We start from the raw sequence: 17311 nt of genomic DNA, 5'->3' as shown, positions 1-17311 counted from the left end.
AGAGCGAGGGAAAGAGCGAGGGAAAGAGCGAGGGAAAGAGCGAGGGAAAGAGCGAGGGAAAGAGCGAGGGAAAGAGCGAGGGAAAGAGCGAGGGAAAGAGCTGCATAAGACACTACAATATGATTTATACAACTACCTTGCAGCAAAGGATGCCATAAATAAATACAGGACATGAAAGAGATGTAATTGCTCCCACAGAAAATGCTGACCAGTGAAAAGCTTAGCTTCACCATCACCTGCCCTACTGTCTCAAATTTTAAAGAAATAATTCAGCATCTACAACATACCTAAGACCATCTAAGGACTTAGGTGTATTTTTGTAGCAGGCAGATATTTCATACTCGTGCTCCTTGAGTACACCTCATACCAAAAGATCATACACCAATGACCATTATTCACTAATAGCTTGCATGTGGTTGCTATACTATGACTTACAGCAGATCTCCATTTAAAAATGTTTTATTTAAAAATCATCTTTTAGAAACCCCATGGATTTTTTTGATCAATTTACATGTCACATTTCCTTCTAGACTACAAATCCACATTTTTCAGACTAATAGCAAAATTATTAAAAGAACAAAACACAGGAATGATCAGCCTACATTTATACGAAAAGATAATCTAGTACTAAATCAACTGATACTCTTAGAGAAAATAAACAAACTTCCACATTCACAAGACCTGAAAAGCTTGTATGCCTGAAAGCTTAATTGTTTTCTCCTAACTCCATCAACGGTTCTAATAACAAAAAAGGCTACTTCTCCCTACAAACTTTGCTTATATCCTTAAGACCATCATTCTATAACATTTCCTTTTACTTTTCAGCACCAAAAGATTCCACCTTTCTTTGGCCCACTTTGCCTCCCACAAGTTTGCTAATACTAACAATTGTTTGGACAACACTTTCACAGGAAGAGTTGTGTTGTATTACAGCACAGCACAGCAGTGGTGGTTACTAGCACAGCAGAAGACTGTGCCCTCATATAAAAGGGGATAATGGCAGCTTCCAAATGTGCCAAGTTAACTGAAGTATAGCTGTCATCCCTCTCTTTTCTAAAGAAAAAGATAAGTCCCACTTCCCTTTTTGCACACAACTCTGATGCTTCTAGGATACTACCACTACAACAATGGCCAGTCTGCAGCTCTCAAGCAGTTCAAGCGCAGCTCCCTTTACTCCACCTCTTCTCCCTATCCATTCCCTCTACTAGAGGTGTGCCACATGTAACTGGGGCTCTTGTAACACAACACATACAGAGTTTCCCAAACAAAACAAGAATCGTAAAACTGCCTTCCCAAGTAAACAAAGTTTAGAGAGAGCTATGGCTCCACAAACTGTGTCAAAAGTACTGTGGTTTGCACGGATTTCAGTGGTGAAAACACAGGCCCTAAAAAGGGAGCTCTGAACAACTTAATGTTCAGAGGCAATCTCAAAAGCAAAACAAATATTAATAATTATCAGGAAAGTAAAACAAAACCTGAGTTTTGAATACAGAGTACACTTCTCAGAAGGCACAAAGAATATTAGAGTCTCAAGGGAAGGACGAACAGAATGATTGCAGCTATGGAACACACTCTGCACAAGGAACAATTAATAAAGCCTAGACTCTTCGGCTCAAAAAAAAATAAGGTGACTGAGAGGAGATATAACAGAAGCCTGTAACATAGGAGCACCATGAAGAGGAGTTATGGCCAATTACCTTTTCACTGAGTTCCACTGTCAGAATTAGGAGGCACCAAATAAAACACCTCAAGACAAGTTCAGATCAAAAGAAGATAATACATCTACAAGCAACACACAACTAAACTAGAATTCTTTGCCCTAGGATGATGCAAATGCTAGAAGTTAATACAGCTGCAAGAGGAAACTGAATAGATTAATTGTTAAGAAATCATTTACTGTAAACTAAAAAGGTACTTGGGAAAAAGTTGATTATGTGCTTGCCTATTCTTAAGCTTCTGCTTTCGACAATGCTGAGGACATTGGGATGCGCTAGATCTTTAGTCTGTCCCAACATGGCTACTCTTAAGTTCAGAACAGTCATTCTAACAACAGCATTAACAGGTAATCAAATTTGTGCTGACAAAAGTAAACTCAGAGAAYGTTCCCTCTGTTTTTAAGACTCTTTACAGTTAATGCAAACTGTCAAAATGCCTTAAGTCCAAACACAGTAAAACTCACAGCAAGTAATGGAGAAAGGTTGTGCAACTTCTGCTGCACTTAACATCTTACCTGAGACAAACCTACTGGATATGAACACAGAAATAAACTAATAATTTTCTCAACAAGACACCTTCATATTGCCAGAAGCTATTTCTCTGGCTGAAGCAAAACATTTCATAGTTTTGCAAAATGGGCTAAATAAGAGAAACAGCTGTTTCTCTCATGTGGAAGCTGCAAGACAAATAGAGACTCTACTTAGACCAAGAATCTGAAATTTGAAAGATTCTGAAGCTCAATGAAACATTCAGAAAAAGAAAAATGTACATCAGTATTGGTTAGCTCAAACAGCACCAACATTATTTCCTAATTGCCAGTGGAAGGAAGGAGCTCATGAACATCTGACAGAAAATAACTGCTCCTTAACAAAGAAAGGCCAGTAGTAGTCAACTTTCTGTATTGCCCTCATAAAAAAAAAAAAAAAAAAAAAAAAGAGCCTGAGCTCAGAGACAGTTTTGCTATGGACCTCAGACCACAAATCCACCCTGACTCCATCAGAGACCCTTCATGCTGATTAAGATATCTATAAGAGACAATCAAGAAAGTCCAGATGGTGGCTGGTTACCAGTGGCATTTCTCAGGGGCTGATATTGGGGAAAATACTGCTTAATATCTTCATTCATGACCTGAATGATAATATAGAATGCAACCTCAGCAAGTTCATGGATGATACCAATTTAGGAGAAGCAATCCATATGCTGGAGAGTAAAAATGCTATTCTGAATGATTTCAACAAACTAAATAAATGGTCTGATGGAAACTTCATAAAGTTCAAAGGCAAATATAAAACTCAGTATAAGATAGATGCTGACATAATGAACTGAGTCCAGCGGAGAGCTGTCAGAATAATTAYGGGTCTGAAGCACACAGTGTATAAGTAGTGGCTAATATGTTCCATCTTCAAATGAGAAATTAAGCAAGTGGAAGTATCAGGAGGGTACAGAGAAGAACCAGACTTTCCTCAGAGATGTGCAGTGATAAGGTGAAAAGCAACAGATGGAAAATTCATATGAAATTCCAATTAGATGCTAAGGAAAAAAAAAACTTGTGTAATCTCCATCTTTGGAGATACTCAAAACTTGACTGGATAAAGCCCTGACCAATCTTCTAAGTTGGTTTTGCTTTGAACAGAGAGCTGGGCCCAAATGACCTACAGAGTTTCCCTCCAATCTGAATTATTCCACAATTCTATGATTCCAAGAACTATCCAAGAACTAAAACATTTTAGAGGAGAAGAGCAAAAAATACACTTGTTTTGTCCATCTACTGTGCAGAATGAATTCACCATGGGATAATATAGTTTTGAGATCTGAACACTTCAAGTCCACTGCGCTAAGTATCACTGGCAAGGGTACATATATAATTCATTTATCTCAACTGAATAGTCATACTTTCCTTCTGAAACGCTGGGTGGTTGGTTGGGGATTTTTCTTTTTTTCTTTTTCAGATTTAAGAAGTTTTAACTAAAACTAACACTAAGTCAAAATGAAAACTTAACAAATTCCTTTTCAGTATCATGGCTGGCAAAATGGAACCAGAACATAACAATTACTTGCTATTTTAAACTGTCAAATGTGAACAAAAGGAACAAAACTGCATCCATGATCCTGAAATACACTGGTATGCAAACAGTCTCCAGTCCCCACTTTCTAATCACAGAGTAGATAGGAACTACAAAACAGCTAGCATTATGCAATGGATGTCCCTAACATATTTCATGCAATGTAAAATGTACTTGGGTAAAATGTATCCCAAAAGAATGACTGTTTCATAAACAGATGCTTTGCCAGGCAGTAGAAAATATAGGGTACCTGCAACAGTTCCTAAAAATTAAAGGAAAGATCATTTTGCACTCAGATACTTCAAATGGGACTTCAGCAAGGAATGGTAAGAGCAGATCTAGCAGAGGAAATAACAGAGTTTGACACTGTTTTAATGGATCTTAACAGTACCATGTATCTTGGTTAGTATCAATTCCAGAGCCTGATGAGTTTCAAGAGAACATGAAGAATTCAAATAAGAATATGCCTAAAAGCTACCTTTCTGATACAATGGTGAAACTCATTTATTTGCTTTTCTTTTTCTTCTTCTTCTTCCTTTTTTTTTTTTTTTTAAGAGGGGAGGAGGGGAATTCAAACATGTCTGGGAGGGGGAAGGAAGAGGAGGAGGAGGAGGGTGGAAGGTATCTTCCATAAAAATATACTCCTTAATTAATGCTTTAATAGTATATACTTTATCTAGTCAATTTTATTTCATTTCTGTGCAGTATCATGCTTTTTACTACATGCTACTTTCTTTCCCAATTCAACTTCACGTTAAGTAATATTTGAACTCCTGGCATTTCTGGCCAACTGAAATACTCTTACTTAATATCTCAACATCTAAAGAGTTTGCTTTAAGATTCAGAAATAAACTGATGGTCACTAGTTATGGGATGTGAAAGAAAAAAAAAAGAAAGAAAATCCCAAACATTTGACCTGTCCTGCCACATTCAGAAGAACAGGTTTAATTATTTGTATAGGTATGAATAAACACACTGGGAAAGTGGAATTTTCAAATCTAAAGCAAGGAGGAATCAGATCCACTAACGCAAGGGAATTTTTATAAGGCTAAATCTATGCTTAGCTCAAAATGAAGACTCTATGGCCACAAGGCTCCACACTTCTTGACAATAATTTGAGCTTTGTTTGTTTTTTTAAAAAAAAGATCATGAGGTACTGACAAAGTCTAGCTTGAAAACTGCTATTATCTTGTGCTGGAAGTCCTTCGAAAACTGATTACCTGCATAAGCATTCAAATTTATTTTCCATACCTCACTGTAATCTAACTTCTACAGAAATCAATATTTACCTGTCATTCTTGTCTCACTAAACAAGATATCCTCATCCTGCTTTTGAATACCTCAAGTTTGCTCTCATTAGCCAGCTCCATACTATTAAATATTTATGTTTCTCAAACTTGCCAGAAAATTTGGTATCAAAAACACACACAAGTACTGTACTCATACCCTTTTCATCCAAATCTCCATCTAGCACTTCAAATTCATCTCACCTACTTCTGTTCAGACATAAAGAAGAAAGCTCTTCCTCTTGCTCCTTTTTGAAATCTGCCATTTTGACCTTTCCAAACAGGATCACATGTTCGAGAAGTCAGGATGGTTCAAGGTCATAAGAACTGAAGAAAAGGGGAGGGAATCAAATAAGAATGAGCTCAAAAGCTATCAGAAAGAAACAGCCAAAGCTGCCATAAACAGCAGTGAAGATCAGTTCATAACTGCAAAAAGTAAACAAGTAGTTCAGAAAACAGAAATAAAAATATCAGATGAGTGAGGCTGATCAGAGAAGTTCTGAAGAACTCCACAGCTCTTAAAAAATGCCAGAAGAAACAAGAGAGATGTCCCTCACTGAGAAAGAGCAGGAAATTTTTCAGGGTAGTTAGCAACTAGGAGCATGTAAAGGGAAAAATTAGACTGAGCATGAGGGTATGTTTTTAAACAGTATTTCTTACACTAATTTCTCAAATGGAAAACTAGAAAACAGGATCACTTGTATAACGCTCTACAGAATGGACTATAGGACTATGTAACAATGTTATAACCTTCAAGTGAAAAGAGAAATTCTACTTAGCCTATGACTTTTTAGATTCCACAAACCAAAATCCCAGACTGGAGATTTTGTATCTGCTAGTTGGTCCAAGAGCATCTTCCCTGCTAAACATCTCATTTAATTCTAACAGCACTGCTCAACTCTGTTGATCTTCCATATTACTCTAACTGAAGGTCCCAAATAACTCATAGTGAATAGAGTACCCAGCAAATCAGTGTAATGGGTTAAATGAGCCTCTAATAGCATACTAGTCAGTTCAGAGGACATAAAGACAACAATTACTTATTGACAACTAGCGTTGCCAGACTCAACTGTCGTGTTCTCCTACTTCAGAGACAGGAAGTTGCCTACTGCCATCACAAGAAGGAGGAACACATTCAATCTATCTGCAAATACAGAACAAACTCATTGCTTCTATGAACTTAAAAAGACAAAACTTAATAGCCGGTTGAAAGAAAATTTGCACCAGGACACACTAAGATTCACTCCCTCCCTTCTGTAAAAACCATCTACGTTATCAGAATGGCCTCTCTCTCTGCCTATATTCTTATACATATAAATTTCCACAAACGGAGGCAAGAACTATGTGGAATGTTCATAGTTAATTAATTCCTCATCTTCTGTCAAATTTCTGTTAGAAAAAAAATCACACATTATGCCAACTCTGCAAAACTCCAAAGTATCATTTCTAACAGAAAGATTGCTTACATCTCAGAAGTTTGTATGCTACAATACAAAGTTCTAATGAAACTTTGTTTTATGATACTTTTTCATTTGAGTTCCATATTCTATGTTTTAAAACACCACCAACTAAGAGGCAAAATCTTCACAAAATTCAGAGACAGCATCCTAGTTTTCTTATTTAACTACACAATAGCATGTTAAAAAGGATTTTAACACTGAAGTACAATCACAATAACAATACATAGAGGTGATGCACATAGGCAGCATAAGGCTCTAGTCAGATCAACATTTTAAGGCAGCATTGTTGGGATCATTCCTAGAGCGGTCCCATTCTTTCCTTCTATCATCACTTCTAGCCACTTATTTCTGATCCTTGGCCAGCAGAGCTACCCAGAGAGGCACGGTAAATGAGCTTGGGGAAATGATCCAGAAAGACAATCTTTTTTTTAATTTGTTGTTGGTTAAGATTCAGCCAGAACCATTCCTTATTTTAACTCACTGCATAAAATCTCATCCCAGCTCAAGAAAAGGGGTGTAAAAGGACAGACTGAGAAAGGGCTGGTCTGCTTCTTTCCATGTTGACCTCTGCTTCCTAGAACGTTTGTTGAACTTTTAAGTTCAAGTTTAAGCATGAGTGCAAAGTCATTCAATTTAAAAACAATCTCAAGATAAATTTGCTAGACAAGTGTCTGGCTCAAAGATGCTCTAAACCCCCACCAAGAAAATTCACCCTCTGAAAATACAGAAAAGAAAGGGTATGGAACCTGAAAGAGGGAAAGTAGACTACCACATACACATTGTCCTTCAAGGACACTACTGTTGTTACTTCTCACAAAAATAAATAAATAAATAAATAAATTCTTGAGCATTGTCAAGGTCATAATATTCTGCATTTTTAAAGTTGCTCTGTCAGAGTCCTGACATAAAATAGTGAGAGGGTGTTAGGAAAAAGAACTACCTATCACACTTGCCTGTTGTAGTGTTACAGAGGGGAAAAAAAGAGTAAAAGCATAGTACACATGCAGTGCTGCTCTTATATACAGTAGTCAACATACATCCTAGATCAGTGCTTCTGAAAACATTGAGGATTGTACACTGCTGTCCTTGACATTATTCAAAATATACACCTCTGAACTACTAACCTGAATTCACTTACCACTGGAAGGACTAGGGGACTTAGCAGCTGCCTTCTCCTGTGGCTGCATCTGCTCTTCCTGCTCCAGATTCCTTGCCATAACAGTATCTTCTGTACTCTTTGGCACTTGATTCTCTTGCTGAGTCACCAGCATATCAGCCCCTTCCTTCTGAAGCAGTGGCCGATTCCCTTTTACCATTATCTGGCTTAATCCTGAACCATCACAATGGTTTTTGGCACACAGTGCCACTTCTGAGGAAATGTCTGTCTTTAATTTAGGAGATAAATTGTTGTGCTGTTCCAATAGCTCTCCTACAGAAGGTGGAGATAAAAGTTTACTGAACTTTGGCATGTTTTCTGAAGCAGCCCTAAAGGACAGTTTTTCCATGTTTGTCACCACTACATTGCCCGAAGTGCAAGCTTTTGAAGTTTCTTTTGCCCAGTTTTCTGGTCCAGCCTTTTCTAATTCTTGAGTCTGATCTGATAAGTTTTTGCTTTTTTTACATGAATCATCAGCAAATTCCACTTCCATACCTTCATGACACTGTATTTTCTTTTCAAGAATAAACTTCTGAGTATGTGTTATGTTGATAAGAGACTCATCTTCATTTACTTGCTTCACTTTTACCTGCAGCTTTTCTTGTTCTTCACACTGAGTCTCAGGAACTGCCTCAGGTTCAGAATTCTCTTCTAATGGATTATCCTCCAACTGTGCTTCTTTACCCGAAGTATATAACAAAATCTCAGGCTGCTCAGACAGATTTGCAGCAGCCTGACTTCCAGAATTACAGTCATGACCACTGTAAACTGTAGGGGCCAATGACCCATCACCTGCTATGCCTTCCGCAACTAACTGCATTACAGGCTTTCTTGCAGCCTGAACATCCTCCTTTTTTGCTTTTTCACAGTTCTCAACAGAGAAGGCTTGGTGGCCTGCATTCAGCTTCAGTGGTACATTGTCATTCTCCATGGAACTCGGTCTCAAGTCTGAGGTCTTGCATTCAGAAACCATCTCTATCTGTGTGGTTTCACCATCTYGGTCAGTCTTCAGAGAGCCTGAACTGTCTTCTGCATTCGTGGGCTGGCTACATTCACTGACAGAAAGCATCAGCTTAGAGGAACCAGAAGGCTGTGACACAGAGTCCCCTGCAGGCATCTTTGACAAAGCAAAGGGTCCGGAGAGATCTCCAGGCAAGCATGAATGGGATAAAACAGCAGCTTTTTCTTCTCCCTTATGCCTCTCCTCTGGACTCGGAGTTGGAATAAAGATATCCTAAAATGAAAAAAGTGGGAAATAAGAGTTCCATGAACTACCTTCTGGGAATGTCACGTGCCCCATCAAGCAACAAGGTGTCCAGAGTAGGGCTAGTTTTAGTCATAGAACATGACATTGGATTCCAGAATACAGCAAGTTCAGCACAGAACTACTTTAAGAAAACCTTTTCCCTCATTTACATGCGTCACAACTGCCACCTTCTTGCAGAGGAAAAGTGATCATCATCCATTATTTCTTAGCATCTCTGTGGCAGAATCAGAAATGATCCTCGGTTAGCCCCTCCAAATACCAAATCGTGAAGTATGAGGCAAGTATTGCAATTCTGTTGCTGTTATCAATTAAACAACCAAGGGTTCTGTAAAGAGTCTCTGGAAGATCTATTACATTAACATGAAAGCCACTTTTAGCTAAGAGGAGGCTACTTGCTTCTACTACTGCAGTCTCCAGTAAAACCTTTCTCCTCTGTCTTGACCTGATGAAATTCATTATTTTAAGCTTTAACATCACCAACTGGCTGTTCAATCCCTTTGAATAGTAACTACCATAATCAAGAAACACAAAAGAAACAACCAATAATAAGACCACCTAACTTAACAGAAAAATGTGCTGAGTCAATTTCTTTTATTACCAAACAGTTGTCACAGAGAAAGTGAAGATGATGCTAAGGTCTACCCTAGTAAAAATCTAACTTACAACATGGTTTGAGACACAGGATGCATATGTGTATCTGGAAACAACAGCCTTTCAAAAAAACAAAGAAAGAGCACAAAAAAATTCTAGTATAAATTAAAAGACAACAAATCATATATTGAATAACTCATTGTGCCCTCTTAAGTTGTTCTGCATTTTCTCTCCACGAATAAACTGCTATGCTTAGAGAAGAGTATGATCAATACATAAAAGGGACCAGTGGGAACAGGGAAGCTCACGAGAATCAGCTTAGTTGGGAAGCCCAACACAGAAGCACAGAGACCAACTTAAAACATCTTCTGCAACAGACATACAAAAACCTCAGAAAAAATATTTACATGAACCCTCACATGAGAGAACTCTGGTTGTGATGGTATAGGTAAAGACCCAGGAATGAAGGCTGGGGCACTCAGGGATACTGGAGTTGAAGCCTGTGGCAGGACAGGAGGTTCTGGTAGGATACTTGGCATGGTGATCTCCACTAGCGCATCTCCTCTCTGCTTCTCCTTTATCAAATCTCTTCCTTCTTCTGGGAGAGATATATCCATCTGTTCTTCTAGTTTGAAAGAGAAGAAAATAAACTACTGGCAGATTCCTTTGTAGTACTTAAAAGTTTCCACCATTCTATTAAAAGATCTTTGTCTTCAGTGGCTTATAAAAACTTTCTGATACTTTAACTGGTGAACCTACAATCTTCTCTCTAAGTGAATTATTTTAGAAAGAATCAACAGAAATATCTGTATCCTTAATTTTAGGCTGGGAGAAAATGTTTTGTTAAAGAATTCCTGTAACCATTTTGCTACATAAGTTCTAGAACTTCCACAATTAGAAAAAGAGGTCTGAGATCTACTAAAAGTTTTTCTATGAGATCATTTTTTTTTCCTTTAGCTGCCTCTATTAAAACACAGCCAAATTCAGAATTAAAAAATCTCATTGACTAAACATTTGTTTTAAAGGTACCTTGCCTTTTGTGCAGTGAATGAGACAGGAATCTTGCAGAAAGGAATAGTGATTTTGTGTGATAGTAAAGGTCTGCATGGATATCTTATCTCTGACACGAATAGCATTAGGTGCTTAGAGGAAATGCACAAGAGGCAAGGTATGGTATAGAACAAACCCTCTCTTGGCATAGCCTTTCAGAATATACATATAATACATGAACTTTGTTTGTTTAATATAGTGTAAGGCATCTAAGTCAAGGCAGAGAATTGTTAACAATGCAATTTTCTGTCCCTACTATTATCCTAATAGCACATATTTAATACAAGGATCACCTCTAGCAAAAGGATGGCTTGCCTCCAAGAAAGGAGGACAATTGCAAGTATTTCTATATCTGATACAAAGTACATCTACCACCTTTCATCCCAGGGAGACCTAGCCAACAGTACCGATTTTATTATGATATCTAAGCAGGAAATGTCAATAGCACACCAGGATCTGAGTCAAACACATATCTTCCCATGTCTACCTCTTTCAGTACTCTCAATAATGTTTTATTCCTTAAGCATAACTTAAGTAGGGTTTGAGAAAAGACAGCATACTCAGACTGAAGAACAGAGCATAGAAAAACTACCACAGGCTAGTATGCAGACATTTACCTTTTGCTTCCTCCTGTTCAGTAGGACTGCCAGGGACAAGACTGTTGGATCCAAAGGCATCAGGAGAAGGAACAACTAGGCCTGAAGAACCACTGCGGACCCAGAAAAAGGAACATGGAAAAGGACTTATCTGCAGAAAATTTATTAGCTTCTTCCCAAATGTAGCTCCAGCTTATCGCTGCAACTCTTCTCACACAGAGTGTCAGGTGTTTGCTAGCAAGAGACTTGAGACATAGCTATTGATCACATGAGCACTGTTCATTCCATTGCAAAAATAAAGTCATGCTCCTCCAACAGTGCAAAATGAAAACATTGTCTACTTAAGCTGAAACAAAATCAGCCCTTTCACAAGGTCAGTTATGATGTCCCAGTAAGAAGAAAGGGTAAGGGCAGCACCTTCTTAGACAACTGTGTGCTTCTGCAAACAGACTGAGTACGAATAGACTGAGTACACATTAAAAGAACCAAGATACTCAGTCCAAACCTCTCAAAGGTCAATAGATCAGCACAGAGCACCAACAACTCAGCTCCTTGGAGGCACATGCCTGCAGATCACAATGAGAAGCCATGAAGCAGCAACAACCTAGTCAGCTTAGGATACTTTTATGGCCAATAACAGTAACAAGCAAGTAAACAAATGTACTACCAAAAAAAAAACCCCACAAAAAAAATACAACTCCCCCCACACACACATTTTCAGATGTTTTGGGAATCCCTCATTCAAGTACCCAATACATTAAGTTTTGATTTAATAAATGGCACCATAGCTATGGAAATCTCAAAAAATAATGAGATTTATCATATAAACCTTTGTAGAGTACTGTTTAAGTACTGTCTCTGAACTACTGTCCTCCTATAAGTGAGACACAGCTTTCTTATTCTTCACTCTTCCATATGCCTCTGTCTTACATCAGAAGAATGACGTACTGGTTTTTGAGCCCTGGCTGGGAAAACATGACTAGGAACTCCTCTGACAACACAGATTTAACTGGAAATTAAGGAGACCGTAGCACATCCTTCACTGCCTCCAGGTGCACTAAGTGAGCTGGTCACAACTACACCCAGCCCTGTTATTTTGACAGCACCTCCTTGCTTTCCACATTACAGAGAGTGAAATGAAAGAGCTAATTACAGACAGTTGATACAGTATAGTCAATCATCTTAAAGATAAATAGTGAATTAGATGAGAAAAGTAAAAGGCTCAAGGGTATGGTATTAAGATGGGAGACATAAAAACATACATTGATAAAAAAAGAGAGTGACAGGGAAATCAGAAGATGAGGATCCCTCATCAGAGGGGGCAGGGGTAGAAAACTTGGGGCTTCTGTGTTGTCGGTGGAGGGGGAAGGAACCAGGAAACAGTGTTCAGAACAGTCTTCTCTAAAGCATAGTAAGCAAGTCAGGCTCAAAGAATCAGAGAATCCTTGCTAGAACAAAAGCAGAACTGGAGAAAAAAGAACCTGCAGCAGAGAAACCTATTCTACTTTCAGAATTTCTATCTAAAACAACCTAAAGCAAGGAGAGGAAGTAGACAACAAAGAAAGAACTAGTATGAACTGTGAGACTACATGAAAAGAGTCACAAGTGGGATAAAGCACATAGCATCCAGGATCATTAAAAGACAAAGAAAAGGCAAGAGCCATCACAACATCAAGTCAGAAAACGACCTATCAGTAGATAAACTTTGCTGGAAGAGACCTGATAAGCTCAAAAGGAGCTTTGTTTAGACAAAACCAGCTAAATAAACACCTCTTTATGAGAGCTAGCCCAAGTTTACAGACTAGAATCAGCAACCTAATTCCCTATTCAGCTGTATTTATCCTTTTATCAAAGGACATTATCAAGGACACCCCAATAATGATCTCTGAACTCTCTCCTAAATTATATACTACCCAAAAGATCCTTATGCCACCTCCACCCTCCCCAGCAAAAATCCCTCTGAATTATAACAAAGAACACACCATCATTCACTATACCATAAATACGGTGGTTCTTTAAATAACATGGAGCTTCCTCCCTTTGTATACGATCTCCTCTCAAACACATCTTCTCTGTGAAATAAGTAAGATCTGCTTCTTTACACTAAAATCTTCCTACATGAAGCATCCCTTGCTTAGAAAAGGTGTATATGCACGTATACACATTTTTTGTCAGAAAGATGCTAGGAGTCTAAGAAGCTGGTGCAAGCCAAACATTCTTTGCTCTAAAGACTCAGACAAGGGGTCTTAAAAATCCTGTCAGTCCCTAATTTAATACCATCCTAAATAAAGCAAAGGTATAATGTGTAATTTCCATTCAAACCGTGTGAATGGAAGTTCACATTTAATTCAGTGGTTATTCCAAATTCTAAGATACAAAACATGAATGGGTGGAGCCCAAACTACGATAACTTGTGCTGATTGTATGAGCAAAGGTGAATAGATAGCATCAGGAATCCTTGAATAAAGAAAGATGGTGGAAATGGTACAGAAACTATTAAAATACAGAGTTTGGGAACTCTGTGCTTACATGGAGTGACTCTCTGGCACAAGGGATCCCTGTCCAGAGAGCTGTAGGAGGTGCAGACTGCGAGCAGGGGTGCATGCCAGAGATCTTTCTTCTTCCGCTCTGGTTATGATGCAGCCATTCCCAGAAGCTATTTTAAACAAAAGAAAACATTAATAGGAATCTGGCCATAAGACAAGTTGATCAGAAACTATGAGGCATGATATTCACACTACTGCAAAATTTTTGATTTTCACACAGAGCCGGAAAAGGACAGCAAAGTCTAGTGTGCAGAATTTGAACATGATACAGTTAAGATGAAAAGGTAAGTTTGTAACCATAGAATGGACTTGTTAATAAGGCCAAACAATAGAAGTCTTTGCGCTTGGGAATTTTTTCAAGAAAACTCTCTAATGATGCCACAATCAGCTCATTTGATCCAGCACTACAATGCAAATATAGGCAAGGCTCTTACAAGCAAATACACATTGCAAGGACCACTGTCTCAGTTTTAGTAAGACATTATTTAACTTTATGGTTACAGAGTGTTCATATGCAAGAGCATATTAGTGCACAAATTAAAACTAAACCAAGTGAGTGACAAAAAACATACTAAGTGAGACTTCATCTAGCTCATGCTTTGTAGACCGATCAAGCTGCCTTTCAAAATYTTATTTTTCAGAAGTTTATTTTCTAGACCTCTCAGTATTAATTTTTCAAGAACCTCTGTAGTTCTTCATTAGACTTTTTACTTGCAGACACCAAAACCAGACAGACATCTTCCCAGAATCAYGTATAGATATAACCTCTCTCCTGATCCTATTTCATGCAACCTCCTCTCTTATAGGGAAGGAAAGCTACCCTAGATGGCAAACAAGACCAAACGAAATTGTAGTAAAGAGATTTTGGTTGCAGGATCCTGTCCCTTCCCTAACATGAATGTCAACTCAGATGACTAAACTAGAATGTTTTGCCCAAGTTAACCACCACAAGCAAGCCTACAATATTTATCCACACTTTAGGCTGTGCATCACAAGAAAGCATCAGCATTATTATTACCAGTTTCAGAAGCAGGAAGCAAGTTTTTTTTTGTTTTTCAATGGACAGAGAAAGAAAAAAATGTATTTAACAAACCAGTCTCACTGTACAATCAAGAACTGCCATTTGGCATTGCTCCAAAGTATAGTAAAAGAGGTTGCAGCTTTTTGTTTCCAAAGTGCTTTCAATTTTAGCAGCAATTATGTGAAAAATAATCAAATACTCTGCACACCCCAGGATATTAAATGTCTGTTCATACTAAAAGATCAAACAGAGATAGTTATGACCACTGGCATGGACATTTTGGCCGTTTGTCTATTGTTACCTGTTGCATTATCCTCAGGAAACATCTCTTCCTGAGTTGAGAAGATTTGATGACCAGAATCAGAGGATTTCTCAGTTTTAAGCAGATCAGAGACATGCATTTGTTTCCTGATAACCTCTGGTCCCTCCTGAAGAGTTCTAGAAAAGCAAGACATAGCCACTGACTTGAGAAATTCAATGCAAACAGTACCACAAAACTGTGAAGAAAATTTATCRGTGCAGACATAATCTATTCGCTTGTGTATACCACAGTAAGAAAAGCTGGGGTGTGAGGAGGGAACAGATTCTCTCATTTGACAAAAAAGATGTTCATCCTGTTGTTTTGTAAGTTTTCTACTAATAAACATGAGGCTTGAAACCGTGCAGATTGTTCTACTGACTTCTACTCAATGTGGTGTCTAAGGATTTTGTTTCACCTGCTTTTAAATACTACTTTGTGAGAGTTTGACAATATGAGATAAACTAAAAATTTCACATAAAAGAAAGATTCAAACTACAAACCTTACAAGAGCAAGTACTCAACAATATCCAACACATAACTTCTTACATCAGAATTAACAGAGTCCTGTAATAAACATCATTTAGCACCAAGGTTTCTCCCGTAGCGAAAGGCCTATCCTGCAGCAGTTAAGATTTTGACATAGCTTCAACTAAAGGTTCAATATAAACTGAAACTTTATATATTTACTTAGATATATTTGACTTTCTAAACTTTGAGAAAATCATTAGTATATTTTTCTATAATCCAATGCACTCACACGTTAAAAATAAACTTTTTGGTATCTTTAGCTTTGTAACACCTTGACACCTCTTTTCTCAACCAGGAAGGACGAAAGCACTTCTCCTTCTCTGTCAGTATTGCTGTATCAATCCCCTCAGCACTTTTCCTGCAGAAATGTCTCATTGGTACATCACCCTTCTCTTCACTTTTCTCTTTTGCTTTGAAGCCTGGTCCCTCCTACTCCTAAAAATCTAGTAATAAATCACAAAATCAACTTACAGAATTTCAGTAAGAGATCTACTAAGGGGGACTGTTTTACCTTTCAGACTCCTCTGGCTGGCACTCCAAAGCAGTATGTGTTTCCCTGCTGGAGACTGTTTCACTGCTACCTACATTTAGTTCTAGCAAGATAGAGGAAAAAAATATTTTTTTGTTACTGAGATCATCTGGATTACTATGTAGTCAGAAGCATATGCAGCTCTGTAAGTTATACGAATACCAAGATGAGCCTTATGTTTAAAAATTTAGTCTCAAAGCATCAAAGAGGCCCAAAGGAAAGAGAAGGTAAAAATCATTTCAACTACCAATGCCCTGTAAACTCATTTTTAAAAGCTGCTAATCCTGCCCTTCTTGCCAACAGAAGGTAACATCTACAAATCAAAGAAAGCAGAGAATTGACAGAGCAACAAAAGAATATCTGAGTTCATTTTCACATACCATCTTTAGTATCATTCTTCACAAGTCTGAGAGAAGAAGGGACAGCATCTCCAGGCTGAAACTGATGCCCATCATCTCCTTCATTGGGCACAAAGTCACTCTCAAAATCCTGGCTCTGTGAGAGCTCTAAAGCTCCAAACTGCAGCTGTGATGTGCCTGTATCTAATAGAAAATATCTATAACTAGTACATACATGAAAAAAAGGTCACCTTTGCAAGCAAAGATACACTCACTAACAAAAGAAAAAGTATCACAGCAATTGATGAAACTTTGAATAAACCAGACTCTCTTCTCAGCCTCACTAATGGAAAACACAATAACAGTACAGACACAGTGGACACTATGTCAGATACCTGAACCAGAAAGTTACCTTCTATGCACGGTGAAGCAGTGCAGTCCTCGACATCACCCCCATCTCCTCCTCCTCCGGTCTTTCCAAGGACGCTGCAACAGAGTTATTCTCACTGCTCCCAGCCGCCGCCTCACAACTCGCTTTGCACCGAGCAGTGACGCCCAAGCCCTCTCCGGGACTGCCGCGGGCCAGGGCCGGCCCGGAGCCCGCCCGGAGCCCGCCGCGCCCCACCGCTCCAGAGGGGGCCCGGGCGCCCGTGGAGGCCCCGCCGCGCACCTGCTCTCCCCGCCGGGCGGGGGCTCCTCCTCAGCGACGCAGCTGCGCGGGCCCGCGGCCTCCGGGCGGGCGGCGGTCGCCATGGGCCCTGCAAGCAGAGCGGCGTTAGCGCGGCTGCGGCCCGCGCGCCGCGGCCCCCACGCCCAGCTCTTACCTGTGCGCTGCGCCCGGTCCGCGCCGCCGCCCGCGCGGC

At 39.0% G+C, this 17311-nt stretch overlaps 1 protein-coding gene across 7 annotated transcripts in view; it reads right to left on the bottom strand.

Annotated features, from left to right (window-relative positions):
* The window catches only part of TP53BP1 (tumor protein p53 binding protein 1), a 35301-nt gene extending 17996 nt beyond the window's left edge, over window positions 1-17305 (bottom strand). For 4 of the 7 annotated variants that reach the window (XM_085301563.1, XM_085301564.1, XM_085301566.1 and 1 more), the window contains exons 1-10: window positions 17273-17305; window positions 17119-17206; window positions 16861-16934; window positions 16491-16652; window positions 16093-16174; window positions 15054-15190; window positions 13715-13841; window positions 11207-11298; window positions 9947-10164; window positions 7664-8915 (exon numbers count right to left, since the gene is read on the bottom strand). In XM_085301563.1, coding sequence (XP_085157689.1) covers window positions 7664-8915; window positions 9947-10164; window positions 11207-11298; window positions 13715-13841; window positions 15054-15190; window positions 16093-16174; window positions 16491-16652; window positions 16861-16934; window positions 17119-17201 — 2227 coding nt within the window. In that variant the 5' untranslated portion in view covers window positions 17202-17206; window positions 17273-17305. The remainder of the gene's footprint in view (window positions 1-7663; window positions 8916-9946; window positions 10165-11206; window positions 11299-13714; window positions 13842-15053; window positions 15191-16092; window positions 16175-16490; window positions 16653-16860; window positions 16935-17118; window positions 17207-17272) is intronic. The other 3 variants (XM_085301567.1, XM_085301571.1, XM_085301565.1) reach the window with 2 other exon arrangements.
* Between the last annotated feature and the right edge of the window lie 6 nt (window positions 17306-17311).

This window comes from Rhea americana, unplaced genomic scaffold, assembly GCF_003343005.1.
Source record: "Rhea americana isolate MKP2758 unplaced genomic scaffold, rheAme1 scaffold_178, whole genome shotgun sequence".
Taxonomy (NCBI): domain Eukaryota; kingdom Metazoa; phylum Chordata; class Aves; order Rheiformes; family Rheidae; genus Rhea; species Rhea americana.
This window is presented reverse-complemented; position numbering and strand designations above follow the sequence as displayed.